We start from the raw sequence: 20016 nt of genomic DNA, 5'->3' as shown, positions 1-20016 counted from the left end.
CCCTCCCTTCTAATGTTAAGACATCCACATCCTCAACTACTCCCCAGAACTTCCACCAACAAAACTAAACATAATGAATTTCATTTTAACATTTCCCTACTCAAAGTCCTTATTAACTTGATAAAAAAAAACACCTATTCTCTAAAAAGAAGGGGAAAAAAAGGATATCATTATGAACAACTCAATGCCAGTATGCCAAAATTTGCATGAAACGAATACACTGAAAAACAATTTGAGGGGCCTTCCCTGGTGGTGCAGTGGTTGAGAGTCCGCCTGCCGATGCAGGGGACATGGGTTCGTGCCCCGGCCCGGGAAGATCCCACATGCTGCGGAGCAGCTGGGCCCGTGAGCCATGGCCGCTGAGCCTGCGCGTCCGGAGCCTGTGCTCCGCAACGGGAGAGGCCACAACAGTGAGAGGCCTGCGTATCGCAAAAAAACAAACAAACAAACAAACAAAAACAATTTGAGGAAAAACGCAACTTACTAAAACTGACAAGAAGTAGAAAATTTGAAAAGGTATGTATCTGTTAAAGAAACTGAATTATAATTTAAAATCTTTCCACAAAGAAATTCTCCTTAAGTTTCAGTACAGTCCCAATCAAAATCGAAGGAGGTTTTGTGCATGTGTGGAAGTTGACAAGTTGATTCCAAAATGTATGTGGAAATGCAAAAGGCAAAGAATAACTAAATATCATGCAGAAAAAGAAAAAGTTGGAGGATTTATACTACTAGATATCAGGTATGATACTAGATATCATAAAACTATACTGAAAAAGACAGTGAGGTAAAGGCTAAGGGGACAGAAAAGAGTCTAGAAACAGGCCCCCACATGTGAGCTCGCAATGCAGAGATGACAGTACAGAAGGGAAGGATGTCGGTTCAGCAACAGATCAACTGGCTCCCCTTTGTAAAAGTAAATGAATTGTGACCCCTACCTCACGCCACATACAAACTCATTTCCAGGTAGATTAGAGAGCTAAATGTGCCAGATAAAACAATAAAGACTCTGGGGAAAAACAAAGAACATCCTCATGACCCTAGGGTGGGCGAAGTTTTCTTAAATATGACACAAAAGCACTAAATACAAAAGGAAGAAACAATACACTGGACTACATTAAAATTAAGAATTTCTACTCACCAAAACAAACGGTTAAGATAGCAAAAAGGCAAGTCAGAGTGGGTAAGTCATTCACAACACCCATATCTGTCAAACGACTCATATCCACAATATATAAAGAACTCTAACAAATTAATAACAAAAAGACAACCCAATAGAAAAACAAGCTTCTACAGGAATTTCAAAAAGATATTTAAATGACTAATAAACTTACAAAAGGTACTCAAATCAGGAATCATCAGGAAAACGCCAATCACAATCATAATAAGACACCTCATCACCTGAATGGCTAACACTGCCGAGTGCTGGCAAGGATGTGGCGTGACAAACTGACGAAATGTGGTGGGAGTGTAAGCCAATACGCTGGCAGTATAAGCTAGGCCTATGCATAGCCTATGATCCAGAAATTCCTCTTCTATAATGAAGCCTCCGTAAAAACCCAAAAGGACAGGCTTCCAAGAGCTTCCAGGATGGTGAACATGATGACATCTGGTGAGAGTGGCCCACTCAGGGTGGATACCTTGCCCTAAGCATCTCTTCCATCTGGCTGTTCCTGTGTTACATTCTTTTATAATAAACCAGTAATCTGGTAAGTTTTCTCTGAGTTTTGTGAGCCACTCTAGCAAATTAATGGAACCCAAGGAAGGGGCAGGGAGCAGACCAGAGGGCTGGGAAAACCACTTCAACACAAACGACAAAGAGCTGCCAACTGTGATTCCCTCTTCTTCACCTCCTACAGACCCAAGTCCTATCAACCCGGCCTCCTAGACATTCCACCAGTCTGTCCAGGTCTCCCCATTTCCACCGGTGCCTTCACCCACCCAAACACCTGCAGCATGGTGGCCCCATATCCACCTGTGCCCACTCTCCACAGAGTAGCCAGTGTTTTACACACTTTAAGAAACTCGTATGCCTATTAATTTATAATGGAGAATATGTCTTTCTCTAACCATAATGATTAGGTCTAATACTCTCTCTATATATACTCCCTAACTGGCATAAAAATACCTGGAATGCTAATTCATAATCAGAAGACTGCCCAAGGATTACAGAAAGAAAGAAAGCAAAAGTAGGTTTTCCCCTTTCCCCAAAAGAAGAAAATTGCTTTTTTTCTTGATTATAAAAAAAAGTATGTGCTTACTGCAAAAACTTAAGATACATAAAATCTGAAGGAAGAAAGTTAAAAAATCACCTTAATCTCACCATTTGAAAGAAGCGCTGTTAATATCTCAGCGGTCTTGCTTTCATGCATCTGTAATACTTGTACACATATTCATACCCAAAGGAAGCATGTACATGCTAGGTTTTTTAAATTTTAATATCCTTCCATATCTTTCTTTTACTCATACAATCATAAGTTAAACATATACATACTTTACTTTGAAAAAACGGGATATTATATATAGATGTCTGAACCTTGCTTTCCTCACTCAGTAATACACCAAAGAAATCCCTCCAGGTCAACTACATACAGACAACCCTTTTTCATAAGTGTGTTATATGTCATAGTGTGACTATATCACCATTTATTAAGCTATTCCCTTGCTAAGGAACATCACTTGTTTCTAGTTTCGGCCATTATAAGCAAAGCTATATTGGTTCTTGGACATACATCCTAATTCTCAAGCTTTTATGGCTCTGGGATAGATGCCCAGGAATCTGGGTTGCTTAGTAAAAGGGTGTGTATTTCTAATGATGACAGACAGTTCTCCTCATTGAAAGATTTTTTAACTACCTATTATATACAAGACACTATTCCAGGTCCTGAGGATACAGCAGAAAGCCAACAGAGTTAAATGCCCTGTTCTCCCCAGTCTTCAATTCTAAGAAGGGAGGGTCAGGCGCAAGACAACAAACAGAAGAAATATGTATGCAGAGCTCGTTAGAGGTGATAGGTGCTTGGGAGGAGGGGAGACCGCGCTGGGGAGGGACTGCAGTTTTATTTAGGTGGCTAAAGAAAGCGTCCCTGAAAGCACAGCGCTTGAAGAAGGACCTAAAGGAGGCTGGGGCGTGCCTGTGCAGGCTACAGACACGGAGACCGTCCTGTGCATACAGTCTCCCTGTAGGGGACACGGCGCTCCAGGAACCACAAGGAAGCCCGAGTGGACGGAACACAAGCAGCGAAGCACAGAGCAGGGGAGCAAGAGCCAGGGGCAACGGGGTTGGGCTTTCACTCACAGGAATGGGGTCCGCACAGAGGAGGGACACGCCCTACCTGCACTACGGGGGGAGGGCTCTGACCGCAGTGTCGGGACTATTCTTCAGGGCATGGGGGCAAGGTGTCGCCAGACAGCATCCCCAAAACATTCTAGCGGTTCACATTTGTGCCAGTGACACAGGAGAATAGCTTACACCTCCCCCCAATCCCACCAGTAAGAATTACTGCACTTTTTAATTTTGCCCACCGGAAGGCTGAGAAGTGACATCTGTTACCTTAATTTACCTTTCCCTACTTGTTCATGAATATCATGCATTTCTTAGCCATTTTTATTTCTCTTATAAGAACCAACAATTTGTATCCTTTGCTCACTTCCTCTTTGGGTTGTCTTTTCCTTAATTTGCGAGGTTTATGCATTTTAGGTGTCAGCCCGTCACCTTTCAGGTTGTACAAATTTTCTCAAACTGCCATTCGTCAACTCCATGTTTTTGCATTTTACTGTGGTATAGATTTAAGTGTACAAAGACTTGTGACACATGTATACACCCACATAACTACGCTTCCAGTCAAAATACAGAACATTTCCATCAGCCCAGAAAGTTCCCACATACCCCTTTTCTGTCCGTCCCTGATACTAAGTAGCAACCTCTGATCTGCTTTCCCCAATTTCTATCACCCTAGCTGAGTCCCGTCTCCTCTTGAAACTCACAAAAACAGAATCACACAATAGCTGTATATAGCTGGCTTCTTTTTCTCAACATAATGTTTGAGATTCATATGTTATGGCAACTATCAAGTTTGTTCCTTTTTATGGCTGTCAATTTGTTCACAATATTATTTGCTATGAAATAATTTTTAAAAAATTTTGTATGTCCCTACCACTTTTATGGCTTCTGAGTTTATCTTGATTTAAAATACCTTTCTAGCTCTTAGATTACATATTTAAGCCTTTAATTCATCTAAAAGTTATTTTGGAAAATGATGAAAATAGACGTCCAACTTCATTTTGTCTCAGTTTGCCAGCACCCTCTATGAAATGCATCTTTTTCTCACTATACTAAAAATTACCAAGAGGTGGATGTTTATCCAGATCACTGACATTCATGCAGGGAAGTATTCCCAACTAACAATATTTACCTCATGCCCAGAATGCTCAAAGATATGTATCTTCTGAAAAACAGACATGGTATCACCCTCCAAATGGTTCTGCACTGTCCTCAAACTAGAGATCCACCCCATGTGGCCCCTCCACCCTCTCCTGCATCACTCAGCACTACTCCTACCTCCCGTCTGCACTCCCACCACACCCCTTCTTCCAGGTCCTCATGCTAGCTCGTCCCTCCTGTCAGCTCCTCCCAGAGGCCGCATCTGCATGGGAAGCTGACCTGTTCTCCCCGCCCTCACTGGAGCCCGGCCTCCTCCCACTTGATTATAGATTCATATATCTATTTAGAAAACTCTAAAATAAATATAACAAACAGTGGTTGTCTCTGGGAAGTGCCATGTCTTTTCCAATTTATTTGTGTTGACAATGTTGGAATATTTTAACTGTGGGCATATATTACTTTTGTAATTAGGGAAAATGTGTTTCTTTTTAAGTGTCATCCAAACTGAAACCTGATCACTACAAACAACGTCAAAAGTTCTCAATTCATCAAAGTGCACACAAACTTGAGGTGGACCTCCACAAGAGATGGCCAGTGAGAATGGTGCCAACACCCTGTACCCCTTGATGAACGGTCGGAATCCAGGAAGCAAATCCAAACTCTGTTTACTTGACAGCCAAATGCTGAAGACTAGATTCATTCGACTAATGGTTCTTAAGTTTATTTTTACAAATTAGTTCCAGGAGTACACAATGCACAAAACAGTAAACATTCTCATGCAGTCACCTTGACATTCCCAACTGTTCCTTAATTCTGGTTTCTGAGTACATGTTCTCCCTGATGCTGCCTCATTCTGCAGCCAAAACCAGTACTTTTAAATATTTCTCATTCTGATAGAAAAAATCCAACTACACTCTCTACCCTGAAAGCAAGACCTACTCTGAAATTGACAGGGTTTTCTGCACTTCTCAAAAGATGGGAAATTAAGAGTTAATATTATTTAACAATTTTTGTACGAGGCGCTGACTTGTACCACGTGGTGCCCTCTATCTACAGAGACTAAAACAACTATACAAACAGCTCTGAGGAGAACCGACATCTCAATAGGGACTCTGACATCAGATCAGTTCTACTTTAAACTTTTTTCCCCTTTCTTTCTAGGCTGCTTTGAAATTTCTCAAATGAAGGAGTAAATTACACCTATTTAAATAGGTAATAAACTATACCCACGGCACGCACATATTCTGTGTGTGGAGTTTAAACTGCAACATTTTTGGAGAACAATCACACACTGCCATCAAAAACTTTAAAACTGTTCATGCTATTTTTCCTAGTAATTCCAATTCTAGAAACTCAACTTGCAGGAAATAATTGGGTATCTTCAGAAGGTATGTATTCTCCTCGTAGCATTGTTTTTTTACAATGGGAAAAACCTTAACATCTTATAACATAGGTTTAGTTAAATATAAATACTCTGTGGTACGATATGACATGAAAAACGACCATATATATTTTTTTAAAGGACATATAGAGAGCAGTCCGCTAAAATTAAGCACACTAAGAGCAAGGACTTCGTTCTACTCACGGCTTTGCTCCTCTGTTCCTTGCACTTACAAACGCCTGGCCACCGTAGCCCCTCAAACCTCACGCGTGCTCATCAGTATCAGACCCCTGGGGCCCTCACTGGGTGCCTATCACTGGCCAAGTGTGATTCCAGTATTCAGGGATTCATAAAACACAATATGGCCCCCAAATATAAGCCAACTACTTGCTCTGGTGCTCCACCCAAAAAACAGGAATTTTCTCCAAAGTTGGCCTTTTTAAAAGGATTTCCAAGGGTAATTTTGACTATATAGAAATGCTGCCTTCGAAGGTAACTTCTGAGGACTTCCCTGGTGGCGCAGTGGTTAGGAATCCGCCTGCCAGTGCAGGGGAACACGGGTTTAAGCCCTTGTCCGGGAAGATCCCACATGCCGCAGAGCAACTGAGCCCGCGAGCCACAACTACTGAAGCCCACACACCTAGAGCCCGCGAGCCGCAAGAGAAGCCACCGCAATGAGAAGCCCGCGCACCATGATGAAGAGCAGCCCCTGCTCACCGCAACTAGAGAAAACACGAGCACAGCAACGGAGACACAACACAGCCACAAATAAAAATAAATAAAATAAATAAATTTATTAAAAGAAAAAAAACAGAAAGTAACTTCGGAACCCAGCCTTCCCACCTCCACATACAATGCAACTCTACTGTATGCCATGGCGATAATACCAGACAAATCTAGATGAATATGCAGAGTTTCTTTGTTTTTATTCCACGCATTGTCTAATATCTCCACCATTAGCAAATGTTGCTTTTGCAATAAGAAAAAAGCTCTACCTGATTTTTTTAAGAGCTCAAAATAGTCCTTTCTACATTTATCACAGAGATGCTAGATCTGGACTTGACCTAAGACAACACTACTCCTATAGTATATTATCTGTCAGTAAGTTTACTCATGCAGCCCATTATTTATTTTATCCTTCTGCCCTATGCTATTGTAAACAAATTCTTAATTAATAAACACACAGCTCAAGCTAGATATCTTTTCAACAAGAATAAGGCAATTTTCTATTTCTGTTAAGATTCACTTAGATTTGTATGAAATAGAAAAAAATTTAAGTTCTTTATTAACATACAAATATTTCTTTAAAAATCCAAAATAAGGTACCTGAACATCATAGAGCGCTACAATGTTTTCATGCTGAAGTTCCTGTTAAGAAAATCGAGAATTCAAAATATTTGTATTTATTCTAATAATTATAATATTTCAATACACAAATAAAATTAAGTATACACACACATATATATCTATTTATACTACTTCTAGTATACCATACTTCTGTTACTAGATTAGAACAATTCAGTCTACTGAAGAATAAAAACAAATGTGGCTGATCAAACTTTACTTGGGGCCTAAATATTTTTTTACTGTCCTAATTTTTTAGACTCTTAACAAGGTGAGTACTCTCATTTACAAAATAAAGGTCAGAGTTAGTATGACCACATACTTTCTGCTAGTCTTTCAGATTTAATATACAATGTCTAACAAGAAAGGCATAAAATTCCAAAGTGCTTTTAAAAAGCACCATTTGCCTAAAAGAACACGAAGTATACTTCAACAAGCTATAATTCTTACCAAAGAGCTGTCCAGAGAATAGTAGATCTGATGAATGTTAGATGAAGGTTCCATGTTTATATTACTTTGGGAAACACTGGGTTAAACACACCTAAATTGGTCTCTTCATTGTATAATTTTTTTTGACTTTCTTTAATGAGTCAAGTGCTTTGTCACTCTCCAAGAAGTATTTAGTAAACAGGATTTTCCACACTTATTTGACCACGAACTCTTTTTTTCCCTCAAAGCATCCCACTTGGATAACAGTGCTTGTGAGTGATCTAAAAAGACCACTTTAAATAAATAAATAAAAATAAAAAGACCACTTCCAAGGAAAGTAACTTTGTTCAATTTATAAGGAAGAAAGATTCCAACTGCCCCCATTTCTCCCCCCCCAAAAAAAAATTAACTATAACATGAAAGGAATCAGCAGAAGAGATAAATAATGTGTAAGAGGGACCTGCCTCTTCTCAAACAATAAGGCAATAACTAAGGGAAAGAAATGATGAGAAGCTAAAAGCAGTTTTCATCTAATCCCTCTAAGCATTGGCCAAGAGCCACAAACATCTATTCTTAAAAACAGCTTCCCAGTACTCAATGTTTCAAAAAATTGAGCATGCAAAAAATGAGAGCAACAGGTGAACATTCTCAAACTTGGGGCCAACTACCAAAATTGCAAAGGATGTCATCATGTATCCATTTAAGTTTTAATCTAGTATGAAATATCACATAAAGAAACATACCTTTAAGATTTTAATTTCCTTCCCAAGCAGTATTTGTGATTTTGACAAGTTCTTTTTATTAATACTTTTAATAGCTACCTCCCAATCAGTTTTCTGGAAAGAAAAAACAGTTACTCCTGCAAATTATTCCACAGAAACAATGCAACAGCAAAAAAAAAAAATCTATAAGCATAAAGATGTTTTTAGCAAATTCATGTAACAGCACTGAGAAGAAAAATAGAAAAGAACCCGAATCTCTAACAGGAAAATGATTTTATAAATTAAAGGTGTAGCAAGCTAATGTCCTACAAGATAGCCAGTAAAAATAAATACGAAGACCACGTAGTAACAAGCATTAAGTGAAAAAAGGACACAGTTTATTTACAACTATTTAAAAGTTATGGAGGTTAACCTCGGAGGTGGTATAGTTAACTGAAAACAGGATTTGACAGCTAGGTAGGATTAAACGTGTTTTCGCTATTTTTTTTCCCTTGAGTTTTAAGTTACTCTCATGATAAAGTCAGTAGTATTTATTACTTTATCGGCTAAGCAACCAGGCCATCCCTTTGGACCTGCCCCTTGCCCCAAGCCTTCTAGGATTATTTCCACTCCCGAGGTGCCTTTCCAAATTCTTTAGATCCTAAAACCTGCTGGGGGTCTGTTTGCGAAACAGCAGAAGCTTTAAAAAAAAAAAAAAAAAAAAAAGCTAAGCCCGCTTACGGGTCGATTTGGGTCTCCCCGCGCCCCGCCCAGCCCCGGGGACTGAGGCCGGTGGGGCCGTCCGGGCCCCGCGCGGGGAAAGGCGACACCGAGTCGGGGAAGCCCCGGGCTCGCGGACCGCCGGCCGGTTTTCCGCTGGCTCTGCAATTATTGGCCACCGGGGAGGGTCCGTGCGCTGCCGGCCCGGCCCCGCCGCCGCCCCCTCGCACCCGCCGCGACCGCGCCTCAGGCGCCGCCGGCCGCCCGGCCCGGCCGGCGGGGCTCACCTGGCGGTGCCGCCCCCGGAAGACCACAGCGAAGGCCCCGTGTCCCACGAGGTCCCGCTTGCTGTACTCGAAGTCGCCCACCACCTCCATGGCCGCGCCCCGGGGTCGGCGCGGGCGGGCGGGCGGCGATCAGCACCGCGGGCCCGCCGGCCCCGAGCGCGCCCGCCGGCCGCCGAGCTGGGGCAGCCGAGGCCCCGGGCCCGAGCCGGCGCTCATGCCGAGAGGCCGGGCGGAAACGGGGAGGCGCCGCGCAGGGCCGGGGTCAGCGAGGCCTGGCCCGGCCCCGGCCGCTCCTCATGCCGGCCACCGCCGGCCGCGGGCTCCCTGGCGAAGCGGGCCCCCTGACGAAGCGGGCTCCCTGGCGAAGCGGGCTCGGCGCTGCCGGGCAGGGGCGCCGCCGCCTCCGTCACTGGGCGCCCCCGGGGCCGCGCGCGCGCCCGGGAGAGGTGCAGGCCCCGGCACCCCTCATCCCCGCCCTTCGGCGCCTCGGTCTCCCCGCGGGCACTGCTCAGCGCCGGCCGCCGCCCTTCGCCGGCCCGGCCCAATACCCTACCGCCCTGCCCCGCAGCGGCCCCGCACGCGCGCGTCGGCCGCTCCGCGCCGACTGCCGGCCCTCCGCGACGTCAGCGCATCTTCTTTGCCGCAGCGCTCGGCGCGGCAGGCGCGCTCCCTCCGCCGGGAAAATGAGTGCCCAGCTGCTGATGGAGGCGGGAGGGAGCGCGCGAGCCTGCGCGCCGCGGGCTGGACCCGCTAGGAGGCGGGCTTCGGGGAAGCGGGTCGCCAACACCGGCTGCGGGAGGGACAAGGGCATCCCTGTGCAGAGTGGACCCCGGGCCTGCGGTGAGGGCAAGGGAGCATCTCCCAGAGCCCGGCCTTTCCCGCGCCCTCCAAAGCCAGGGGTCACGCTGCCAAGTCCCAACCCTTCTGCGTTTACTGCTCAGGGTCCCTCACGACGTCGTGTAGGGCAGGGATCCTGCACTTCTTGGGGTCGCTTGGCTTCTGTGAGAAGCTGATGACAGCTCAGGACCAGAGAATTGCCAATGCTCGCAGACTCAGTTTTGCATTCTTTCACGATTCTAGTGAGAACACTTGATTCCCACCTCCAGTGTCCTGCCGGTGTGACCTCAGACTTACCTTAAATCACATAAGGGAGTTTTCTTTTCCACCCGATTATTAACGTTCAAGCGACAAGGAACTGATTTGTCACCTTTCCCTCAGAGGTGTCTTAACGAAATCATTTTATAAACCACGTGCTTGAGAACGTCAGAAATCTCAGGTCCTATCATGCACTGCATGTTCACTGGTTTAACGTATTTGCTCTCAGGTTATCTCTCACCTCCAGAGCTGCATTTCCCACCCCAGGCCCATCCCTGCACAATGACCTCTGAAGGCAGGGACCCTGAGAACCTCCAACCTTGAGGCAGTCAGCAGAGAAAATCTCCGGAGAGGAACTGGCCCCTTCCTGAAACCCTTAAAATATGGGGTCTTGGGTTTATGCTCCCAACTGTGCACACCTACCTAATTCCCTCCCTACTTCAAAATCTGACCCAGGTGCATGTTAGGCCCTGTGAAAGTCTGCAGCCTTCAAAAATTAAGAGCAAATGAAGCAAGTTTGCACATACACACAAAAATTCATGTGGAGGTGATTCCTTACCTCTTTGAAAGATTCTCTATCTTCCTTTCTCTTTAAACATGAGTATTTAAATAGGATATAAGATTCAATGTGCCAAAATTCACTGAAAAGTAGTTCTCTGGGATAAATATCTTACAGGCTGTAGGACCCTGGACCAGCCACTTCATGTCCCCTGCCTAGGTTTCCTCATCTGTAAAGTGAAGATATAACATCAACATATACCTTCACTGGGTTGTTAAGAGGATTGAAGGACTGAAATGTGGAAAGAGCTTGGAAGATTACCTGGTTCTACAAAGCACTATTTCAGTGTGTGTTGGGTAAGTAAAGTGAGATCAAAGCTGGCCATAGGCAACCCTTCCCCGACCCCGGCCCAGTGCTGGGGTCTCCCCCTTCCCTCCTCTGTCCGGTCCCCAGGTGGTGCTTAGGTGAACAGAATGCAAGCTTTGCAGTTCTAGGGATGGACCGTTACACCTTTGTAAGAGCTGTTTATCTAACTGTCGCCTGGAGAATTCACTTCCTATAAACTTTCTGTGAAGAATCAATGGGTATAAAATTTTTGGACAGCAGGGAAGCAATGGGGAGGGCTAACACACCTGGACCAAGGCTGGCAGCCTTTCCCGTGCAGTACCTGACAACAGCCAACATTCCATGGAGCAGAGGGCGAGCTGCCCAGGCTGTCCTGAGGTGCCCAAGCTGCTAGTTTCAGGATCTGTCGCTGAGGTGCCTCGTGGGCCTCAGCACCCTCCGGGAGCAGTGCTTCGACCTTCCTGCTGGTCACCTCACCATCCAGGTGAGGACAGGTGTATCCTCTGTCAGCTGAGCCAGTGCATGAGACATCATTCATAACTCAGCCCTGTTCACATGGTTGCATCCACTAGGAATTGAAGTTAATTGAAGCTAATAATCAATATACAATTTTGAGCTGTTTATATTTAATATCATTAAAATTATATCCCCACAGTAGGACCTTATGGAAATGTTTTAAAGAAGCCACTAGAAGCCCTTAATTCAGACCTGCATCCCATCCCGTACACACAGGGGAAACAGGGGCCCCAGGAACACACCATTGCTTTAAAAAATAAAGTATGCAGCATGCACAGAAGGATTTCTGACCTCAGGGCTCACTACCGAGGAGAAGTGGGGGGGGCATGTGGGGTGGGAGAGCTTTGCTAAGGAGATGTTTAGTTAGCACTATGTCGATAAGCACATAACCAACATCAAATGTGATAAAGCAAAAAAATAAAAGAGGAATGTAGATAAAGATACAAGTATAGCTCTCGGGTTCCCAGCAGAGCCTGGGACTGGAGGAGGAGTCTGCTTCTTTGTTCCTTCCCCTCAGGGCTCCGTGGACAGGGCAGAAGAGCAGAGAGCCAGTAGCCAGCGGTCTCAACCCCAGATTCTTCAGAAAGGGATTCTGATCAGCCCCGCTTAGGAGAGGTGCACTGAGCAATCATCTCAAGCCAGGGACTGGAGTTGGGGGGGCAGGTCGAGTCGTCCAAGGCTGTGGGTACTGCAGGGAGGGTGGAGAAGCAGGGGCTGGGTGGGTCACTCAGGAAGGGTGACGGGGGGCAAATTTAGGTTTTAATCAGGAATGCAAGCAAGGGAGATGTTTACTTTACTTCTGAAAGCATGCAAAGTTGCCAATCTGATTCACTTTCATTGTTCTTTGTTCTAGTAACTGTGTGTGTATGTGTGTGTGTGTGTGTGTGTAAACATGCCTGTTGACAAACTATTGAAATGTTTCAGTTAGTAAATTGTGTAATAGTAACCGCAGTGAGAGGTGAAATCACTTACTAATAAAAATTCTAACATAAACTTAGTTAATTAGCCAAATGCCACGGCATGCTATGACGGTAAAAGGACCTCCTGTGACAAGTAAATGTGACAAGTGTTCACGGCCCCACCTCCCAGGCAGGCAGGCGTTCTGAGATCAGGAGAATCACCAGTTAATTATTCTCTTCAAATCGCATCATTGCTGTTTGCTTCTATTTCCGTTCTATTGTCTCTACTTTGATCATACTGCTGATGCTTTGAAATTCTTGGGACCGTTAATGTGCAGAGCTTTGGTGTTTATACGTGTACGATTTTAGAGTAAAATATGGCAATAAGCACATAAAGTGAAGAGACAACAAAGTTTGGATACATTTCTTAAAGCTTTTAGAAAATATAACCACAAATCTTCTGAATCATAAACACAAATCTTCTGGAATGATATGAAAAATAGACTTCAGCCAGGAATTTTCTTTTTTTTTAATAAATTTATTTATTTTTGGCTGCATTGGGTCCTCATTGCTGCGCGTGGGCTTTCTCTAGTTGCGGTGAGCGGGGGCTACTCTTCGTTGCGGTGCACGGGCTCCTCGTTGAGGTGGCTTCTCTTGTTGCGAAGCATGGGCTCTAGGTGCGCGGGCTTCAGTAGTTGTGGCTCGCGGGCTCTAGAACACAGGCTCAGTAGTTGTGGCGCGCGGGCTCAGTTGCTCCGCGGCATATGGGATATTCCCAGACCAGGGCTCGAACCTGTTCTCTGCACTGGCAGGCGGATTCATAACCACTGCACCACCAGGGAAGTCCCAGCCTGAATTTTCTGGTACTATGATAACATGGCAACAGCAAGGAGCATGTTTCTTTTCTTTTCTTTTTTTTTTTTTTTGGCCTCACCACACAGCCTGTGGGATCTTGGTTCCCCAACCAGGGATTGAACCCGAGCCCCAGACAGTGAAAGTATGGAGTTCTAACCACTGGACTGCCAGGGAATTCCCAGGAGCATCTTTCTATATTGTGCAAGAATCAATATAAAATTTTCATTTCTAAAATGAAAAACAATTTGATTATTTCAACCAAAAATTTGAGCAGCTTATATTTGCTCTTGCTATAACTGTTAGACCCAAACAGTGCCCAAAACTTGAATTATTAAGTTAAAACGCTAAGCATATATTTCACAGGAATGGCTATACTGTTCTGTTAACACTAATGGTTGGAATAAAGACTATTTTCAAACAACACAAGGATAAATTTCAGAAAATATCATGAGTCCATTGTCCAAATAAAGTATCTGAAATATTAAAACTCCTAAAGGAAATACTTGATTGATGTGACAATAAAGGAAATGAAAAAGTTTTAACTTTGAAACCATTTTATTCAGAAACTTTTATTTTTGGCCATGCCATGCAGCTTGCAGGATCTTAGTTCCCCAAACCAAGAATCGAACCCAGGCCCTTGGCAGTGAAAGTACGGAGTCCTAACCACTGGACCACCAAGGAATTCCCTCAAAAACTTCTTAAACAGGGCTTCCCTGGTGACGCAGTGGTTGAGAGTCCGCCTGCCGATGCAGGGGACGTGGGTTCGTGCCCCGGTCCGGGAAGATACCACGTGCCGCGGAGCGGCTGGGCCCGTGAGCCATGGCCGCTGAGCCTGCGCGTCCGGAGCCTGTGCTCCGCCACGGGAGAGGCCACAGCAGTGAGAGGCCCGCGTACCGCAGAAAAAAAACAAAACAAAAAAAAAAAACTTCTTAAACAGAATCTACTTCGTGGTTTAAGAAGGATAACACATCTTCAGCCATGATGGATTTACTACAACTTTAGACAAGAATAAGCTCAACATCAATGTGTAATTGCAGCCTAGGCTTTTGCTCCCTTCTGTAAACCACATACCTACTGAAAGGAGAAAACAGCTGTCCCGGCTGGGTTCTGCAGAAACAGATACTGACCTGCAGTTGGAATGGAGATGCTCATTAGGGATTGACACCAGTGACAGGAAGGACAGGGACAGGAAGGACATCAGTGACTGGCACAGGGAGAACCCTGATGCAGGCTTGACCACGCCTGGGCCACCCCAGCAGAAAGCTCTGGAGTTGAGCCCAAAAAGCCCAGCTCACCCCTCACCTGCCAGGGCTGCCCTGGAGGGCATGACCCCAGGTGGCCAGGCTGCTCTCAGGCTGAGGTCCTGGAGGAGCAGACAACTGGGGACTGACAGTCTTTCCCCAGCTGGACAGCACGTCCTTCCTCCCAGGGGAGTCTGGGTGGCGCATCTCCTAGGCGACCACAGACTACAACTTTGGAAAACGTATGAGTCAGGCTGTAAAGTTTCTATCGTTATCAACGACAAGTTTCACAGACAAGTATTTTTGCTTTGCTTTGTTTTTAAAGAGAAATACAGTTTATCTTGGAAATGTTCAGAGCACCGCTGTGCTCTGTTCGTCTGTCTGTCTGTCTGCCCACACGTCCCAGGCTGCTGGCATGGGCCCAGGAACGGGCCCCCGGCTGAATTCCCAGAAGGCTGATTCCAGGGCTGCTCACAGGTCCAGACACAGATTAAACAATAAGATACTATTTATTAAGGTTTTAAGCCTCATCCCTGAACTTGGATGGGATGAAGATTTGGAGAGAGGTTGGAGGAGACAGAAAACAAACCCAGATCCTGCAAGCTCACCACGTAGCCAAGGTTTTAGGCTTCCTGAGGGAACCCAGGGCTGGAGGCCAAGCTGCGGGAAGCGTGTGTTCCTGGGAGGTTCTGAGTTCTGGGCAGGGTGAGAGCTGCCCTGTGTGTGTGCGTGTTTATGGGAGCAGGGCTGGAAGGTGGGCGGACTCCACTGTTACTTTGGTTCGCGTCTTCAACTACAGTAAGTCCCCTACATACGACCTTTCAAAGTTGCAACTTTCAAAGATGCGAACGTGTGTTCGTGTGTCCAATCACATTACGTTAGTTCACGTCTGGTGTACATTTTCACGTGCAGGCATCCTCAACAAGTGGTTGTGCTTTTGTGCACTTTACTGTGCAGTACTGTATAGAGTACAGTACTAGTAAAAGATAGAAGTGTTCATTTCTTTGGTGCTAGTGCAGAACTTAGAATAAAATATTTCTTTAAAAATTATATTTAAAGCCATAAAATAATTTCACTCTGAAGAATTTTTTTTTAACATCTTTACTGGAGTATAATTGCTTTACGATGCTGTGTCAGTTTCTGCTGTATAACAACGGGAATCAGCTATATGCATACATATATCCCCATATCCCCTCCCTCTTGTGTCTCCCTCCCACTCTCCCTATCCCACCCCTCTAGGAGGTCACAAAGCACCGAGCTGATCTCCCTGTGCTATGCGGCTGCTTCCCACTAGCTACCTATTTTACATTTGGTAGTGTATATATGTCCATGTTACTCTCTCACTTCGTCCCAGCTTACCCTTCCCCCTCCCCTTGTCCTCAAGTCCATTCCCTACGTCTGCGTCTTTATTCCTGTCCTGCCTCTGGGTTCACCAGACCCATTTTCACTCTGAAGAATTTTGAATAGGAATGTACTTTAGATATTATAGATATTGATTGACAGATAAAAATCAGACATCATCTTTTTAATCCAATTACTTCACTGTGACCACATTTGTTAAAACTGAGATCAATATTATGCGTGGTCTTTATGATTTCTTTGGATCCCTAGGACCTATATTTATTTCAGCAGACACAATATACTGGTGCACAAAGTATTATAAAACTATTACAGTACAGTACCATATAGCCGATTGTGTTAGTCAGGTACCTAGGCTAACTTTGTTGGACTTACGGAACAAATTGGACTTAACAAACGTGCTCTCGGAACAGAACCCCTGCGAATGTAGGGGACCTACAGCGTCTCCCTTCTGTCTGCATGCTCATCTCACCGTTCCCAACCCAGCCCGAGTTTGGTTCCCTGGCGCTGAGAACTGGTCCTCTGCTGGTCCCCTCCCCTCACAATCCACCTGCCCACTGTCTCCAGCCAGGGTTAGCTCCCCTCCGGCCCCACCCACACCCCATGCCTCGCCCATCACACTGACTGCACCCAAGAGGGCTGCGCTGGGAAACCAGGCCTCATCACTCAGTAACTTAAGGCCCAAGGGGGTGATGTGAGTGGGGTCCCACCACCCCAAGACCAGGCCCTTCCTCCCCTGGAGGAGGCTGGACATGGGGAAAGGGTTGCGGGGGGCGGTAACCAGTCCAGAGGGCCACAATCCTCCAGAAAACTCCTACAAAGGAGTCTCAGACAACCAGCAAACAAGGGCCCCAACCATTTCCAGCCCCATCATTTTTCTCTCTGCACAATGACCCAGCCATCCTCCATCATCTCCTCTTCCTTAATAGTCTGGGAGTGGGGACCCGAGGGTTCAGGCCAGGGGCAGACCCCACCTGTAGCTGTGACTCCATCTCCGCTGGGGGTCCACATCACCCTCACCCTGGTCAGTCTCTCTGGCGGGTCTACGCTCTGAGGCTCTGACCCTGCACTTCCTTTGGGAGATGGGGAGCCCACTTCCCTCCGAGCAGCCCCATCACCCTCTGGAGGTGGTGGGACTGGTCTGCAGAGGCTGGCTCGCCATCCTCCCCAGCCACACCACACTCCTTGGTTGTGAGCTCCCGAGGGAGTTTTCTGTCTCATCTAGCTCCAAGTCAGTTGCTGGGTCCACGACGTTGGTGGGTGAAGGTCCAAACAGTGAGCCTTTTATTCGCTGAGGTGCTCACTGTGGATGAAGCACTCCTCCACTGCACACCCCCACCACGTGGCCTTCCCCTGGCTCTGCGGGCCCCCAAGGCGTTCTCCACCCGGATCTGCAAGGCCCGCCAGGCTTCTAGCGCCGTGCAGTCACTAGTTCCCAGGGTGCTCATGAATTTTCCCCATCTGGCTGTAGGCCCCACAAACAAGTAATACAGTGGTCCCTCCGTATCCATGGCGGATTGGTTCCAGGACCCATCCGCAGATGCTCAAGTCATTACATAAAATGGGTAGTTCAGCGGGCACTCCGTATCCACGGATTTCGCATCCACGGATCCAACCAACTGTGCGTTCTCGGATATAGAGGGTTGACTGTACTGTACTTAAACTGCAAAACTGAACACTTGGAAGATCGTTTAGTGGGCCTTGTGGGTTATGTGGAGCTAGTAGAACAACATCTAAAATCATACATTAAATTTGATGGTCAGTGCTCAAGAAAAATGGTTTCAATCATAAATATTTATGTGAAAATTTTAATGGGTTTTGTACAGACACTGCTTGGTGTTATGCTACGGAGAAAGTCTAGCATTTCAGCCAAATAGCCGAATACAGAAACAAATTTGCAAATCAGTTAACTTGCTTTAAGTCTTTCCTTCACAGATTTTATATTTACTAGCACATGTCAAATAAACAGTAGGGAGAATGAAATAAAATATCTGAAAGCTGGGATTGAAATAATGGAACTTGGATGAAGACTTAAAACTTGATAGGCAGCCTGTTATCCTAGGATGACAAAGCAGTTTAAAAATTCTATCAATCCTGCTCTATAGAGTTTAATAAAAATTGTAAAATGGGAGTGGCTAGATAAATAATAAATAAATGAAAAATTTTAGGAGTTTGGATTTAATAAATGATATTATACATTATCTATTATGTGTTATAATAGAAAAGGTAATATCTTTACAAGATATTGTTGAAGCTTGTAGATTATTTCACTGGTCCTCAAAGTGTGGTATCCTGAAATCTTCTGAGACACTTTCAGAGGTTCTGGTGAGTTCACAACTCTTTTCATAAAAACACAGAGATATGAATTGCCTTTTTTATTGTGTCAATATTGGCACTGATGATGCAGAATCATTTTCTCACTAAATTTGTTTTTGAAAATATAGCTATTTTTCATAATAATATGTTATTTATGTTCATTTATAATGGGCTTATTGTTGTGTTTTTAAATAAACATATTTTTAACATTTTAGTTTTAATTTTTAATACAGTAAACGTGTCAGGGGGTTCGTCTCTTGAGACAAAAGTTTGAGAACTGCTGGATTAATTGAGCCAATGATAAAAAGTGACTGAACACATAAAACTAAGTGAGGGGGCTTCCCTGGTGGTGCAGTCAGTGGTTAAGAATCTGAATGCCAATGCAGGGGGCACGGGTTCGAGCCCTGGTCCAGGAAGATCCCACATGCCGTGGAGCAACTAAGCCCATGCACCACAGCTACTGAGCCTGCACTCTAGAGCCTGCAAGACACAACTACTGAAGCCCTCGTGCCTAGAGCCCGTGCTTCACAACAAGAGAAGCCACCGCAATGAGAAGCCCGTGCACCACAACAAAGAGTAGCCCCCACTTGCCGCAGCTAGAGAAAGCCCGCGTGCAGCAACAAAGACCCAACACAGCCAAAAATAAATAAATAAATAAATAAATTTATTTAAAAAGAAAACTAAGTAAGGGAAACTCTGAAAAGTGAGTGGAAGAAAGAGAAATAAAGAGATATGGCATACTATCAGAAATAAAACAAAGTATCAATTCCAAGAGAGAATTTTAGATTGTTTAATTCTATGATAATGAACTTATTATCTAATGACAAAAGTGAAAATTAGAGTAAACTTTTAAATCTTTTCATTTACTAAATGGAAACTCATCCACATGATGTTTTAGCCTCGTGGATTGAAGATGAACAAAAACTAACAAAATTATGCCAACTAATTAGACACACTAATGACTTATTTTATATATACTTGATGATAAAGATGTTGACTATATTTTAAAATCTCTGAGATTATTACAAGGATTAAGAAAGATTCAGAGCCAAGAACAGCATAGTTAATATCAAGAGACATTCACTACTTATTAAGAATACTGAAATTATTCTGAAATTAAGCATGCTGAAACACCTTACGACTTCAAATTTCATGGAGAAGTCTCAAGAAGAGTTTGCCGTAGTTCCCTACTGTTAAATCATGTTTCAGACCGAGCCCTCATCTAACTAGTGACAGCCGCATCAGAGAAATAATCACCCAACAATTTCAAAATATTAAATTATTCAGGAATTATCAAAGTAATTAAATAAGTAATGCATGCTGCATCTTACATGCGTTGGTAAGAGGCTTTAATGTTATATGTTGTTTAGTTTACTTAGAGAATAAAAAAGAATGATTAAAATTATTTATTTGTATATTAACATACAGTATTGTTTGTATTAAATATTATTAAATGTTCTTAACATCACTTTGAATACAAGAAAGATTTGGTCCCTGTCTTCAGCAGCCCCTCAAGGATGAAAACTGTTTCGATAATCAATTGCTCTCTTGAAAAACGTAGTGACTTCAAACAAGACCCCTTTTTTGTTTGCTTGTTTTTGTCAATTGTTGAGGCTTCTGTGGGTCAGGAGTTCCGGCGGGGCGCGTC

At 44.4% G+C, this 20016-nt stretch overlaps 1 protein-coding gene across 1 annotated transcript in view; it reads right to left on the bottom strand.

The window, feature by feature from the left end:
- Positions 1–9361, bottom strand: part of ULK2 (unc-51 like autophagy activating kinase 2) — a 63834-nt gene extending 54473 nt beyond the window's left edge. The window contains exons 1-3 of the mRNA XM_082861490.1: positions 9244–9361; positions 8279–8371; positions 7089–7130 (exon numbers count right to left, since the gene is read on the bottom strand). Of these exons, the coding sequence (XP_082717616.1) occupies positions 7089–7130; positions 8279–8371; positions 9244–9333 (225 nt within the window). The 5' untranslated portion in view covers positions 9334–9361. The remainder of the gene's footprint in view (positions 1–7088; positions 7131–8278; positions 8372–9243) is intronic.
- Between the last annotated feature and the right edge of the window lie 10655 nt (positions 9362–20016).

This window comes from Leucopleurus acutus (genome assembly GCF_964270905.1).
Source record: "Leucopleurus acutus genome assembly, chromosome: 19".
NCBI lineage: Eukaryota > Metazoa > Chordata > Mammalia > Artiodactyla > Delphinidae > Leucopleurus > Leucopleurus acutus.
This window is presented reverse-complemented; position numbering and strand designations above follow the sequence as displayed.